Source organism: Podarcis gaigeae, assembly GCF_964106915.1.
Source record: "Podarcis gaigeae genome assembly, chromosome: 14".
NCBI lineage: Eukaryota > Metazoa > Chordata > Lepidosauria > Squamata > Lacertidae > Podarcis > Podarcis gaigeae.
This window is the reverse complement of record NC_139690.1, coordinates 42,743,748-42,756,791: the sequence shown is the minus strand read 5'-3', so window position 1 is coordinate 42,756,791 and position 13,044 is coordinate 42,743,748. Positions and strand designations below refer to the sequence as shown.

The following is a 13,044-nucleotide window of genomic DNA, read 5'->3' as shown; positions in this document are numbered from 1 at the left end:
AAGGAAGAGGAAGCTGGCAGGATTTCTGTGATCTCCTGGACTGTTTGTAACTTAGAAGGCAGATAGTTGAGGCTGGATGAAGGCAGACTGAAGTTTGTGTGGCAGTGCCCTGCTTGCCCCAATGGACTGGCCTCTGAGTTGAATTTTGAAGTTGCTAGCCCATATGAATTGAACTCTGATGCAGGCCAAACAGAACTCTTCCTTTATAGTTTTGTACAAGCCAGCTTTGAGCAGCAGCTTTTGCCTTTTGGAGAGACTCACGCAGTTAGTGTGCCCAACATTGGACATTCACAAACCTCCATACCGCTGTTGTCATACCATTTTTTTTTTAAAAAAAAATAAAACCCCAAAGTTTTAAAGTTGCACTATTGAAGCAAACTGAACCATCTAGCCCCCATTGCCCCCCTCCCCCAGAACAAAACAGCCATCTTACATGCCCTGGGTAAGTAGTTGTTGTTTTAACTCCTTGCTTTGGTTTGCCAGCCATGCTAACACCTAGAAAGGGGAATAGAGTTCCCATTAGGATCCGTTGTGTGTTGCATTCGAACGCTGCCTTAAAGTAAATGGATGCTTGCTAATGTTTCCATTTTGTCTGTAGGAAATGAAGATTTGCTCAGCAATTATAAACCTATTTCATCTGATCCCAGCTGCTCCTCAGACACTCGTTAAACCCTTACTGGAAGTTGTGATGAAAACAGAACGGGCTATGTTGATAGAGGTAAAATGGCACTTAATTTCCTTAATTGCTTCTGCTCTTCCATTTGTAATACTTGCTTTAATTGTGTTTTGAATTGTTTCAATTCCCCTGTGGAATCCATTTGATTTAAAACATTGATTTGTGGACACCCCTCTTGTACTCTACTCCATTTTTTAAAGAGTTTGGAACTAGTTCTAATGGATTTTCAAGGTCCAAATGAGAATTTAACTGTGTGTGTGTGTGTGTGTGCGCGCGCGCGCACACACACACACACACACAGACACACACACGCACATACATACATACATAAAGTGGAGGGAGATCAAACTTGTGGTCAGATTAGAATTACATGTAGAAATACAATGTTCCGCTGTAGCTATATAGAAACGTTTTGCTTAGTTTGCCCTTGAGAGAAAGGGCCAGATAATGTGACATTTCAAACATTTCCCCACTGAAAACACTGAAGGTTCAGATGTGCTGGAGAGAAAACCATAATTCTAGGTTTGGGGGTTGCTGGCATGTTTGCAGTCCTTAGAAAAACATAACCCAATAGTGCAACCCTAGCTGCCTTGAACTTGTCCACATGCTAAATGAAGCTTCTTTTTCTCTGGGATTTGTTTCCACAGGCTGGCAGTCCGTTCAGGGAACCATTAATAAAGTTTCTGACGCGTCATCCATCACAGACGGTTGAGTTGTTCATGATGGAAGCAACCTTAAATGATCCACAGTGGAGCAGGATGTTCATGGTAACTCATGGTGTTTTGCTTTGTTTGATTGACTTTCAATACTGGTGGGTGATCAAGGTGCTTGCAAGTGTAAGATCTTTCTCCGCTGTCACCTAGCAGCAGCCATTGGGCTGCAGCAGAGGAAAAGAAGGGAAGCTGGGCTATTCCATCATTTTTTGTTGGCATCCATCTGTCTTGAGAAACAATGGAGTGCACCTCCAGGGGTGAAGTCAGGCTGCTGTATTAGCAGCACTGAAGTGACCTTCTCAGGGAGCAAGCTTGGGCTGTGTGTATGGAGGTCCTGGGCTGCCCAGACCCCCCTCTTGGCCTTGCTGTTGTGGTTCAAAGGAAAGCAGAGCAGTGTACCAGGCCTCCACTCCAGATATGTGCAGAGTTTACTCCTTAGCCTTTTATTCTCCTGAAGATATCCCGCAAGGCACTAGAGGTTTAGGATCAGAGTTTTCCTTCTCCTAAGACACACCACCTTCCCAGGTTGTTGAGCCCCATGCAACAGCAGCCAAACTCCAGGAAAGTGCTTTGATTGGTTGGCTATTCCATCGACTCTGCTGATATTCTATTTTGCTTTGTAGCTCACTTGGCCAAACTGTCCTTCTCACTTTACAGCGTTGCCAAAACACTGCCTATGCAAGCCACAGATGTCTGGGGCAGCTCCCCAGTAACCATTCTACCCTACTTTGCCTTGTCTCTCCTTGGCCTCCTACAGTGCCAAGGCAGAAACTTCATCACTGGCTGTCACAGTGCACCTCATATAAGAGCAAGACAGTTGCTGGGGAGCTGGCCTGGCCTGGCTCTTCCTCTGCAGCAAGTCTGGACTGTCTTCCTTCTCTCTCGCCTGCTGGGCAACAGTCTGTTGTTTTGTCATCACGCTGCCATTCTCACAGCTGCCTATTGGAGGCTATGCAAACTGCAGTGTGAAAACATCCTTAAAATGTTATTATATAGTAAGAAATATAATTACCAGCATGAAGAAAGGAGGGAGCTGCATAAAGGAGGAGACGTAGGGAACGGAGTGTACAGGTGAAGAATTAGAACAGTTCTTTCATCTTTATTTGCTCCATTAGTGTTTTGTTGTATCAGGACTTGGACCTGATCATGACCTGAAGTCTGCCCACTGCTCTAGCCCAGTCTTCCTAATCTGGTGCCCTCTAGATATTGTTGGACTCTGGCTTCCATCAGCCACAGCTAGCATAGCCAGTGTTTTAATGATGGCAGTTGTAGCCCATTGTCTTCTGAAGGGCACCAAGTTTGAGAAGACTGATCTAAATAATGTATGATATTTAAGTAAGCAATTTTAAGCGTAAGATTGCTCAGATATAGCTGACACTGCACCCGTGTATAAAACTGCACAATGTATGTTGCTGGCAGACTTCTGAAACAATTCCTTGCCTTCATCAAGAGTTTTCTTTTATCGTTTCAAAACCAGAGCTTTTTAAAACATAAAGATGCGAAGCCACTGCGTGATGTTCTGGCAGCTAATCCAAATCGCTTCATCACATTATTGATACCCGTCGGTACTCAAGCAGCTGTTCGCCCTGGCTCTCCCAGCACCAGCACAATGCGCCTTGATCTCCAGTTTCAGGCTATCAAGGTATGGCATTCCACCTACCGAATTGCACTAAATAGTTCACACCTTCACCTTCACCTGTTTTGGTTTGAGATTTGTGGAATCTGTCCAAGAACAATTCCTCCTTGGTGTATTTCAGTGGTAGTTGTCCCCCCACTCCTCTGTTTGTCCCATCAGTCTATTCCTAATCCTTTGTTGTTGTATTTACTAGCAAGGAGTGCCTGGTACTGCCCAGGAACTTTTAGAAACCAGAAATTAATGTGATTTTTAAAAAATAGATAATGTAATTTGTGCGTTTGGACCCGTCATGAAAAAAATTGAGTGAAGTCACAGGAATGCCATTTTTTTGGTCCACCATCTTGGTTCAAAATGGCACCTGGCCTCCAAATGACAATGAAGACATCCTCCTCCAGAACTCTCATGCTGAGTTTGGCGATGATATATTGAGAGGGAGCTGAACATGTGCCAGAAGCCACCAAAGTCACATTTTGGTCCACCATCTTGAATTAAAATTGTGCCTGGCATCCAGACATTGACGAAGTCTGCTCCTGCCTCCTCAGGAACCCTCATGCTGGGTTTGGCAATTATATCTCAAGAGGTGTCTGAATGCATAGAAAACAAACAAACCGCTTTCCAAAATATATAGTAGATTGGCAGCACGTGTGTGTGTGTGTGTGTGTGTGTGTGTCTGACCTCCTTTTGAAATTCTTCTAAACTGGATACGCTCCTGTATTGCTCTCTCCCTCTCCCCCACCTTCCTGCTTTGATCCCATTTCCCTTATGGTTTGAAGAGATGAGAGCAGTTCTTAATGTCTTTCTCCAGAACTACTGGAAAGGAAACATTAAATGGACATAACTAATAACCCGCTTAGGGCTATTTAAGTACCGCGTACATGTCCTTGCTTTTGTTTTGACAGATCATAAGTATTATAGTGAAGAATGATGAGTGCTGGCTGGCGAACCAGCATTCCTTAGTGAGCCAGCTCAGGCGAGTGTGGGTCAGCGAAGCTTTTCAGGAAAGGCATCGCAAGGAGAACATGGCAGCCACAAACTGGAAGGAACCAAAGCTTCTGGCGTACTGCTTATTGAATTACTGCAAGTATGTTGATCTGCAAATGCTGCTTTGTGGGCTAGGGATGGAGAACCTTTCATGGCCAAGAGTGCCACATTCCCTTCTGGACAAGCTTCCAAAGGCCACATGGCAGTGGTGGGCGGGGCAGAGGCAAAAGTGGGTGGAGCAATCGATGCAAATGTTACAAGCGGCTTGTTTCTACAGATGCTCATCCTTCCCCTCTCTGTCCTCAACCTAGACAAGCAAGAAGCATTGCCAGAGTTCAAGGACACATTCCAATCAGGCAAAAACACCCAGGGCGTGAAGCAGGGCTAGCAAAAGCTTTGTCCCAGGAGAGTTCCGAGAGAGAGAGGGGGGGGGGCTGGAAGGCTGTGCTTGGCCCCCAGGCCTGCAGTTACTGATCTAGGCTAATAGCAGTTCTCCAATTCTCCCAAGTGCCAATCCTTATGCAGCCAAAATGGTGCCATCATTGTTCCCTGGACCACTGGCCAAGCTGTCTGGGGCCGATGAGGGTTGGAATCGAACATCTGGAAGGCCGCAGGTTCCTCATCCTTCCCCTAATGTATGCTCTGGTTAAACAGAGGCCTCTTGGGTAGTTGGGAAGCTAAGCTGACTTCACTTTAGCTCAGGTGTGGGGAAACCTTTTGCCCTTGAGAAGTTGTTGAGCTGCAGCTCCTATCAACTCTGACCATTGACCATGCTTGCTGGGTCTAATGGGAGTTGTAGTTCAGCAACTGCTTGAGGGCCAAGGTTCCCTACACCTGAGTGAACAAGTGATGGGAAAATACTTCTTGCTGGTGAGAAAGGAGAAAGCTAGCTGGTTGAAGCTAGCTTTCTTTATAAGGTGTCCACTGGAAATTTGGGTGCTTCAGTGTTATACAGAGCACGTCTTTTTCAGAACTCCTTTCTTAGCTTGATGTTGCTTAGCCTTGTATATTTTACTTCTTCCTTAGGCGAAATTATGGTGACATAGAGCTGCTCTTCCAGCTTCTCCGGGCCTTTACCGGCCGTTTCCTCTGCAACATGACTTTCTTAAAAGAATACATGGAAGAGGAGATTCCCAAAAATTACACCATTGCCCAAAAACGGGCACTCTTCTTCCGCTTTGTTGACTTCAGTGATCCCAACTTTGGAGATGAGCTTAAAGCCAAGGTAAAGCAAATCATTTAAATGAAAACGGGTTGGTATTTTTAGGTTCCATTTCCGTGGGCAATGCAAGTTGCTTGCTTAAATGTCAACAAGGGTTTGATAATTGGCAGAACTACTTCTGTGAAAATGCCAAGCCTAAAGAAGAGCAATAATGGGTGAAGTCAACAATTATTCAACTTCCATTTGATTGCCCCGATTCTTAAATATTGACATACCTGTTTGCCTGCAGCCTTTCTTTTTTTTGGCGGAAGAAGCTTAATTTCCAGAGGGATCCACAGTGACTCTTGGTACTAATCAGTCATAGCCCTGCCTGCTAAGTTTGCAATTATCTGGCACTTTAGAAGAGGACATGCAAGCTTCCTGCTTGCATTGTTATGCATTAAAAAAAACCTTATCACTGAAATTTTAAGATAAGTTAAAATTAATTGCCCTGGTTGTTAGTGCAGTATATCTTGCTGTAAGCATAGTTGCTGTGTTTCTGTATATTTACTCTGAAGCAGAGGCAACAGCTTGTTCAGTGCCAAAGACCACAATAAAAGCATAGAAAGCATAAGAGATCTGCAGCTGGTTTGCTAATTTGGTGGCACATAATTAACCTCTCTCGCACATAATTTGATCGAAGAAAGTGGATATCAAGGAGTTAAGCCTTAGTTGGCAGACGCCTGATACACTTGGAGAGCTTTCTCCATAATAGTTGAGATTTTTAGTTATTGGTTAGCATCAGTCATCAATTGCTTTTAAAAGCACTATTGTAACTTAGAATTATGGGGGGTGGGAGAGTTGGGCAGGGGAGAAGAGACCTTGATGGTTACATTTTATTGATTTTTTTATTCCTTTTATTGTGTACCACTTTAATCTTTTTAGGGAGGAAGACCGGGACAGAAATAATTCAAAAGAAATGAATAAATTATTTCTTTTTGCCCCCTGATCTGCAGGTTCTGCAACACATTCTGAATCCGGCTTTCTTGCACAGCTTTGAAAAGGGAGAAGGTGAACAGCTTCTGGGGCCCCCCAACCCAGAAGGAGATAACCCCGAAAGCATCACCAGTGTATTTATAACAAAGGTAGTTCAGCCTAAGGAGGGGAGAAAGCAAACAAACCCAACCTGGGCATTGGGGTGTTGGTCAAGTTGAGATCAGTAAGCACTGTTGTTTGTTTCCAAGTCAAGGTCCTAGCTTGATCAGGAAGCCTTTGTGGCATTTCCTGGTGCGAAGATTCTCTATGGCCAGCCTTGGGTGGCTGGAGACATTCCATTACCTGGCAAACCTATGCTGCCTTAAGAAATTCTCCAGCCCTTTGGGGTCTTAAGACATGGAACAGCCATGCACAAAGCTGCAGGTTCCCAGTTTTAGCCTTGGTAGCTCCTAGCAGTAGCTCCTGGTGAATCGAGCCCCTTGCGCTTTGTTTGGCGATGCATCCTGAAATTCCTTTCCTTTTCCTGTTTTGGGGTCAGGTACTTGATCCAGAAAAGCAAGCTGACATGCTCGATTCGCTCAGGATTTACCTCTTGCAGTTTGCCACTCTTCTCGTGGAGCATGCGCCACACCACATTCACGACAACAACAAGAACCGGAACAGCAAGCTGCGGCGCCTCATGACCTTTGCCTGGCCCTGCCTCCTCTCGAAGGCATGCGTGGATCCAGCCTGCAAATACAGCGGACACTTGCTCCTAGCGCACATCATCGCCAAGTTCGCCATTCACAAGAAGATAGTCTTACAGGTAATATGTGTGTGTAGATTCATATTTAAAACGTGTCCACAATCTTTCTGCCTGTCCCCCCCCCCCATTCTTTGAAACTGGACATTGGTTAAGTAGCCATGTTAAGTGGACATCATAAGAGCCTGTGGCGTCAGGCCAACGGTCCAGTTAGCCCAGCATCCTGTTCTTACAGTGGCCACTCAGATGCCCGTGCGAAACCCTCAGGCAGGAGCTGAACACAAGAGCATCTCACCTCCTGTGGTTTCTAAAACTAGCATTCAGAAGCACTGCCACCTGCAACCATGGATTGTGGCCATGGATAACCTTGTCCTCCATGAATTTGTCCCACCCTGTTTTGAATTCATCCAAGTTGGTGGCCGTATATATGGCTACATATGTACCAAATACATTGCAGTCGTACCTCAGGTTACATACGCTTCAGGTTACAGACTCCGCTAACCCAGAAATATTACCTCGGGTTAAGAATTTTGCTTCAGGATGAGAACAGAAATCGTGCTCTGGCGGCGCAGCGGCAGCAGGAGGCCCCATTAGCTAAAGTGGTGCTTCAGGTTAAGAACAGTTTCAGGTTAAGAACGGACCTCCGGAACGAATTAAATACTTATCATAGTTTTATTATTTATGTGCCAGTCATCTGGCTGGGTTGCCCCAGCCACTCTAGGCGTCTCCCAACAAAATATTGAAAGCACAGTAAACACTCCAACATTAGAACTTCCCATTGCAAGGCAGCCTTCAGATGTCTTCTAAAATCATATAGTTGTTTATCACTTTGACACCTGATGGGAGGGCATTGCACAGGGCAGGGGCCACTACTGAGAAGGTCTTCTTCCTGGTTCCTTGTAATTTCACTTCTCGCAGTGGGGGAAGGCCCTCAGAGATAGACATTTTTTGAATGTTTCATTTATAGACCACCCTTCACCTAATTAGGACAGGTGGGGAAGAGTGTTAGCTACAAACATAAAGTTTGGTGGGGATTGAGATATTCACGATGATGAGAATGGTGGTCAGGTTATACTGTTTGTGCAGCTTTCAGATGAGTGGGCCAAAGATAATGTTGTGATGATGACAACTCTGTGGACAAATCCGCTCTTCCTATTGTCTCACCCTCCTGGACAAGTGTGTTTTGAAAATCATAGTACTTGTGCTTGGAGGAAGATTCCAGGGAGCTGGAAAGATCTTGGAGCAGACACTCCAATACATGGGAGGATGGGAATAAAATGACTGTTCCTCCATTATGTTGTCCACCTGGTGGTTTTACAAAAAGTGCCAAATTATCAATTATACACAGTGATCTTTAACTGGTCTGGATCCAAAACCCATCTCTGACTTACAATCTACCACATGGGTTCCACTTTCAGATTTGCACTTTTTATTTATACTTAATAATACACATTGTTAACCCTAAAATGTCAGTTCACAGAGCAGTGTAGCTTAGCATTACTACTAAATGAAAAGTGGTGGGTTTTTTTTGTTTACACTTAACCTTAGCCGAAAGGCTGAGAAGCTATTGATTTTGTTTGCTGGGAGAAGTTTTTAGAAAGCTACAGAAATAGACTGGAAAGTGAACAGGATGTCCCCGCTACATACAGAGCTCTCTCAGGATAGATATAGGAAGGCGGCCACGTAATTGGCCAGAAATATGTATCTTATTAAAAAAATGGTATGTTGCAGCACTCGTGTAAATTGATAAAACAAGTGTTTTTTTTTTTTTAATTATTACCCTGCCCATCTGGCTGGGTTTCCACTCTGGGTGACTTACAACATATATAAAAAATAGAAAAAACATTTAAAACTTCCCTAAACAGGGTTGCCTTCAGATGTCTTCTAAAAGTTATGTAATTCTTTATCTCCTTGACATCTGAAGGGAGGGTGTTGCACAGGGAGGGTGCCACTACTGAGAAGGCCTTCTTTGGTCTAGATAGGCTTAGTTGGAATCCAACATGGCAGCAGCAACATTGGCGCACTTCACCTGGTGTAGCCTCTCGACTCAGCTGTGGGTCCAGACCCCCTGGTTGAAAACCTATGGATTGTAGTACCTTTATTTCCTTTTCTGGATTTTATTTTATATAGTTCTTTGTGTTCTCCTCTTCAGGTGTTTCACAGCCTCCTGAAGGCTCATGCGATGGAGGCGCGAGCCATTGTCCGGCAAGCCATGGCTATTCTGACACCAGCAGTGCCTGCTCGGATGGAAGATGGCCACCAGATGCTGACCCACTGGACAAGGAAAATCATAGTGGAAGAAGGTCACACCGTTCCCCAGCTGGTCCATATTTTGCATTTAATAGTCCAGCACTTCAAGGTATTTATCATTATTATTTATTAAAATTCTCTACAGCCCTCCATCTGAAGATCACAGGGCGGTTTACAGCATAGAAACACAAAAATACCTACGACAGCAATACCCCCCACCAGCACAGTTTAAAAGGCCATGAATGGTTTAATTCATCAAAGGCCCAGGAGAAGAGGAATGGTTTTTTTCTGGTCCCTAAAGATATGAAGGGAAGGTGCCAGGGCGAGCCTCCTTGTGGAGAGCATTACACCAAAGAAATCCTGCTCACCAGGTTGAAAATCGCACCTATCCTGCCCCACCAGTTCTCTTTCCCCTCCGTCTGCCATCATTGGGCTCCTCCCCTCTGAGGGTTATAAGCCATTGATTGGGAGGGGACTGGGAGCTTGCACCCATTCATCCAGTCTGATTACTGTTTGAGCTCCTCCTGAGCAAGTGGCCAGTCTAAAAGCTTCTTCCTCAATCATTATTCCATAAAATGGATTAACAGTGTAATGAATGGATACGATGCCGGCCATAATGTTCTCTCTGTCTCTTACTAGGCATTAAGATGTGTGCCTCCCTGCCCCCACCCCAAAATGCCATAAAGTGGTCATGCAAAGGGTTGGCCTTGACCCAAATAACTTCATCAGTGGTGTTTGCATGGCATAAATTTTCAGTGCACACAGAAACCCTCTGAGATGTTCTTAAATGCCAGAGAACACAAATCAAATTTGGAGTGGCTTGTTTCAGCACAGAACACTTTGTAAGGGTACTTTGTGTTGATTTTCAAGCTGGATTGCCTCTGAGAGCCCAGGGGAGTAATTTTGGTGCAGGACAAGAACTGTTGCGCTCTTGGTCCAGTGAATACTCCCTCTCCCAGAGTTTCTGGTCATTTGGAGCTACTGCAAGAGCACTTTTGCCACTTTAGAATAATACCCCAAAGATTTGCTCTCTTTGTGGGCTCAAGAGAGAATCGCAAACCTGAGATGAAAGTGGCCAGTAATCCATCGGCCAGAGGCGCTTAAAATACAGTATACAAACTAGAAAGCTTGGCTTTTCTCTTCCGTGTAATGCTTTGACCCTGCTAGGTTTCAAAGGCACTGGCGGAATCAGTGTGTCCCTAGGCCTGCTTTGCACAGCTTGAATTGAGGAGGAAGAGTTAGATGGCTCTCAGCTTCATAACCTGTAAAGCATATTTATCAGCTCGGTTAGAAAAACCTGAGGCTCCTGGACTGAAAAACAACATTGCCCCACACCTGATGAATACCTAGTTGCCAACACTGTTTAGCGCAGGAGTGGGGAACTTTGTACACTCCAAGCACAACTTTGCCTCCTGTGCAACCTATCTTCCAGGAGATACCAGGGCCAGAGGCAAAAGTGGGCAGAAGGATGGATGTCTCTCTTACCTTTACGCAATATGCTACATCACAGCCATGCAAAATCCATGAACTCCTCCCCCTGCTTGCAAGCAAGAAGCATTTTCAAATTTCAGGGGCACATTCCGACCATTCAGAAGGTGTGGTGCAGGGCTATTCAGAGATTTGCTCGGATGGGCGTCCCAAGGCTTGGAAATGACTGAAATGTGTTTTCTCTTTTTTGTAACTTGGAAAATATCTGGTATTATTTCTGAGTGTATATCGGATTCCTGTATCTCCTGGTGTCATTGGAAGCACGATGATGGGGTCCATTCCTAATTCCGGGAACATATAGATTACATCTTTTTCTCAGCCCCTGTACTTACCATTAATTTTGCTCCAGTGGCAGGAGAATGGAGGAAGGGAGAGAGAACTCTCTTCCTTCTTAATTCTGAAGGATATATCATATTTGCAGAAGGTATGAACGTTATATAGGGAGATACCATTGTGACATGCTCTATGTGGGGCTGCCTTTGAAAAGTGTTTAGAAACTTGAATGCGCTCAAAGAGCCGCAGACAGATCGTGGACTAGGGCTGGTTCTAGGGATCATACGACTCCCTTGTTACGGCATCTCTGCTACTGGTCTATTTCCGGGCACAATTCAAAGTGCTGGTTGTGTCCTAGAAAGCCCTATGCACACTGCTTAGGTCCATGCTGTCCGACTGGGTTCTGAGATCTTTGCGGGAGGCCTTTCTCTCGGTCCTGCCACCCTCACAGGCATGCTTGGTAGGATGCAGGAGAGGGCCTTCTTCGTGGCTGCTCCCAGACTTCGGCACTCCCTACTTAGAGAAATTAGATTGGCTCCCAGTCTTCCTTATTCTAGGAGGCTTTTGCAAACTGACTGCTTTTAATGAAATGACTGGTACCATGCTGTTTTAATTGTAATTATGTGTGTTTAATTGTGTTTAATGATTGCTTTTTTTCTGTGTTTTTACCTGTTCTTATTTTATCTGCAAGTTGCATTGAGTCCCTGCCTGGTAAAAGGCAGGGTATAAATATATATGTTTATATCAATAATTATGGGGGAAATTTCCACAGGTTTACTATCCAGTGAGGCACCATTTAGTGCAGCACATGGTGAGCGCCATGCAGAGACTGGGCTTCACTCCCAGTGTTACTATCGAGCAAAGGAAACTGGCTGTGGACCTGGCAGAAGTGGTCATCAAATGGGAATTGCAAAGAATCAAAGATCAGCAGGTAAGAGGACTTCAGCTGTTTCGTGGTCTGGTATGGAATCCTTGGCCTTTCTATAGAAATCCCATATTGAGTTCAATTTCTTTGGCTCTTCTTTCTCCTCTCTCCCCACCTCCCCAAAAGCCGGATTCCGATATGGATCAGGGTGCCAGTAGTGAAGGAGCCAGTTCCGCCTCATCTGCTGTGAAGAGGGGGCTTTCGGTCGATTCAGGCCAAGAAGTGAAGCGGTTCAGGACTGCGACGGGGGCAATAAGTGCAGTAAGGGTCACATCCCCCCCTCCATTTCCTTGCAGACAAAATTCAAATGTACCTGTACTTTTTTTCATATCTTCTTGGTGAACTGTGCATGTTTCAAGAAGGACGCAGCCAATTGCTGTCCCTTTTTCAAGTCAAATGTACTTTCAGATGTGCTGCTTTATTAATATTATTCTTCTTCAGGTATTCGGACGCAGCCAGTCGCTGCCTGGAGCTGATGCGCTCCTTTCAAAGCCCATTGACAAGCAACACACCGATACGGTCATCAACTTCCTCATTAGAATTGCTTGCCAGGTACTGTGCACTTCTCTTCAGTATGATTTGCTTGATTGGTGTGAATAAGACAACCTCCATTGAAGGGAGATCTTCAGCGTTCCATTTGCTCTTCTCCTCCCTTGGACTTTCCATGGGCCGTGTGGAGTAGGACTTCTTTGCGGGCTACAGAATGCAATTCTTCTCATCCCCACTGGGATGCCTAGCATAGGAAGGAGGCGATGAGAAAGACTAGGCTGGGCAACTGTATGTTAGCATTTCACTTCTCTGTTGCTGATGTGTGACTGTTACATCACATGTCTGTGTTTACTTTCTAGGCTTGGAAAGCCTGAGAACGGAAGCTAGCCTTATCTCTTCCGCTCTGTTGTGCTTTTGTACTTTTTACATTGTGTTCTTTCTCGGAGCTGAAGTGAGACGACGCCATGAACACTTCGTCCTGTATATACTGCTTAATAAAATGCTTAATTTACTTCTTAAATGCAGTAACTCGATAGTGTGACCTGGGAGTTTGATGGGTGTGGGTGTGGGTGTGGCTGGAATGTGGTTTGTTTGGTTGTTGTTGTTGTGTTGCTTTTGTTGTTTTTAAGGGATGGCATCCAATTTCGTTGCACTTGTGCAATGTTGCACTTGTGTAATGACAATAAAGTATCTATCTATCTATCTATCTATCTATCTATCTATCTATCTATCTA

The 13,044-nt window shown here is 44.8% G+C and overlaps 1 protein-coding gene across 5 annotated transcripts in view; it reads left to right on the top strand.

Moving 5' to 3' along the window:
* Nucleotides 1-13,044, top strand: part of TRRAP (transformation/transcription domain associated protein) — a 163,684-nt gene that overhangs the window by 52,326 nt on the left and 98,314 nt on the right. For all 5 annotated transcript variants that reach the window (XM_083711195.1, XM_083711196.1, XM_083711193.1 and 2 more), the window contains 11 exons: nucleotides 599-718; nucleotides 1,324-1,443; nucleotides 2,867-3,031; nucleotides 3,925-4,106; nucleotides 5,033-5,231; nucleotides 6,164-6,292; nucleotides 6,682-6,948; nucleotides 9,038-9,244; nucleotides 11,669-11,827; nucleotides 11,948-12,082; nucleotides 12,263-12,373. In XM_083711195.1, coding sequence (XP_083567321.1) covers nucleotides 599-718; nucleotides 1,324-1,443; nucleotides 2,867-3,031; nucleotides 3,925-4,106; nucleotides 5,033-5,231; nucleotides 6,164-6,292; nucleotides 6,682-6,948; nucleotides 9,038-9,244; nucleotides 11,669-11,827; nucleotides 11,948-12,082; nucleotides 12,263-12,373 — 1,794 coding nt within the window. The remainder of the gene's footprint in view (nucleotides 1-598; nucleotides 719-1,323; nucleotides 1,444-2,866; nucleotides 3,032-3,924; nucleotides 4,107-5,032; nucleotides 5,232-6,163; nucleotides 6,293-6,681; nucleotides 6,949-9,037; nucleotides 9,245-11,668; nucleotides 11,828-11,947; nucleotides 12,083-12,262; nucleotides 12,374-13,044) is intronic.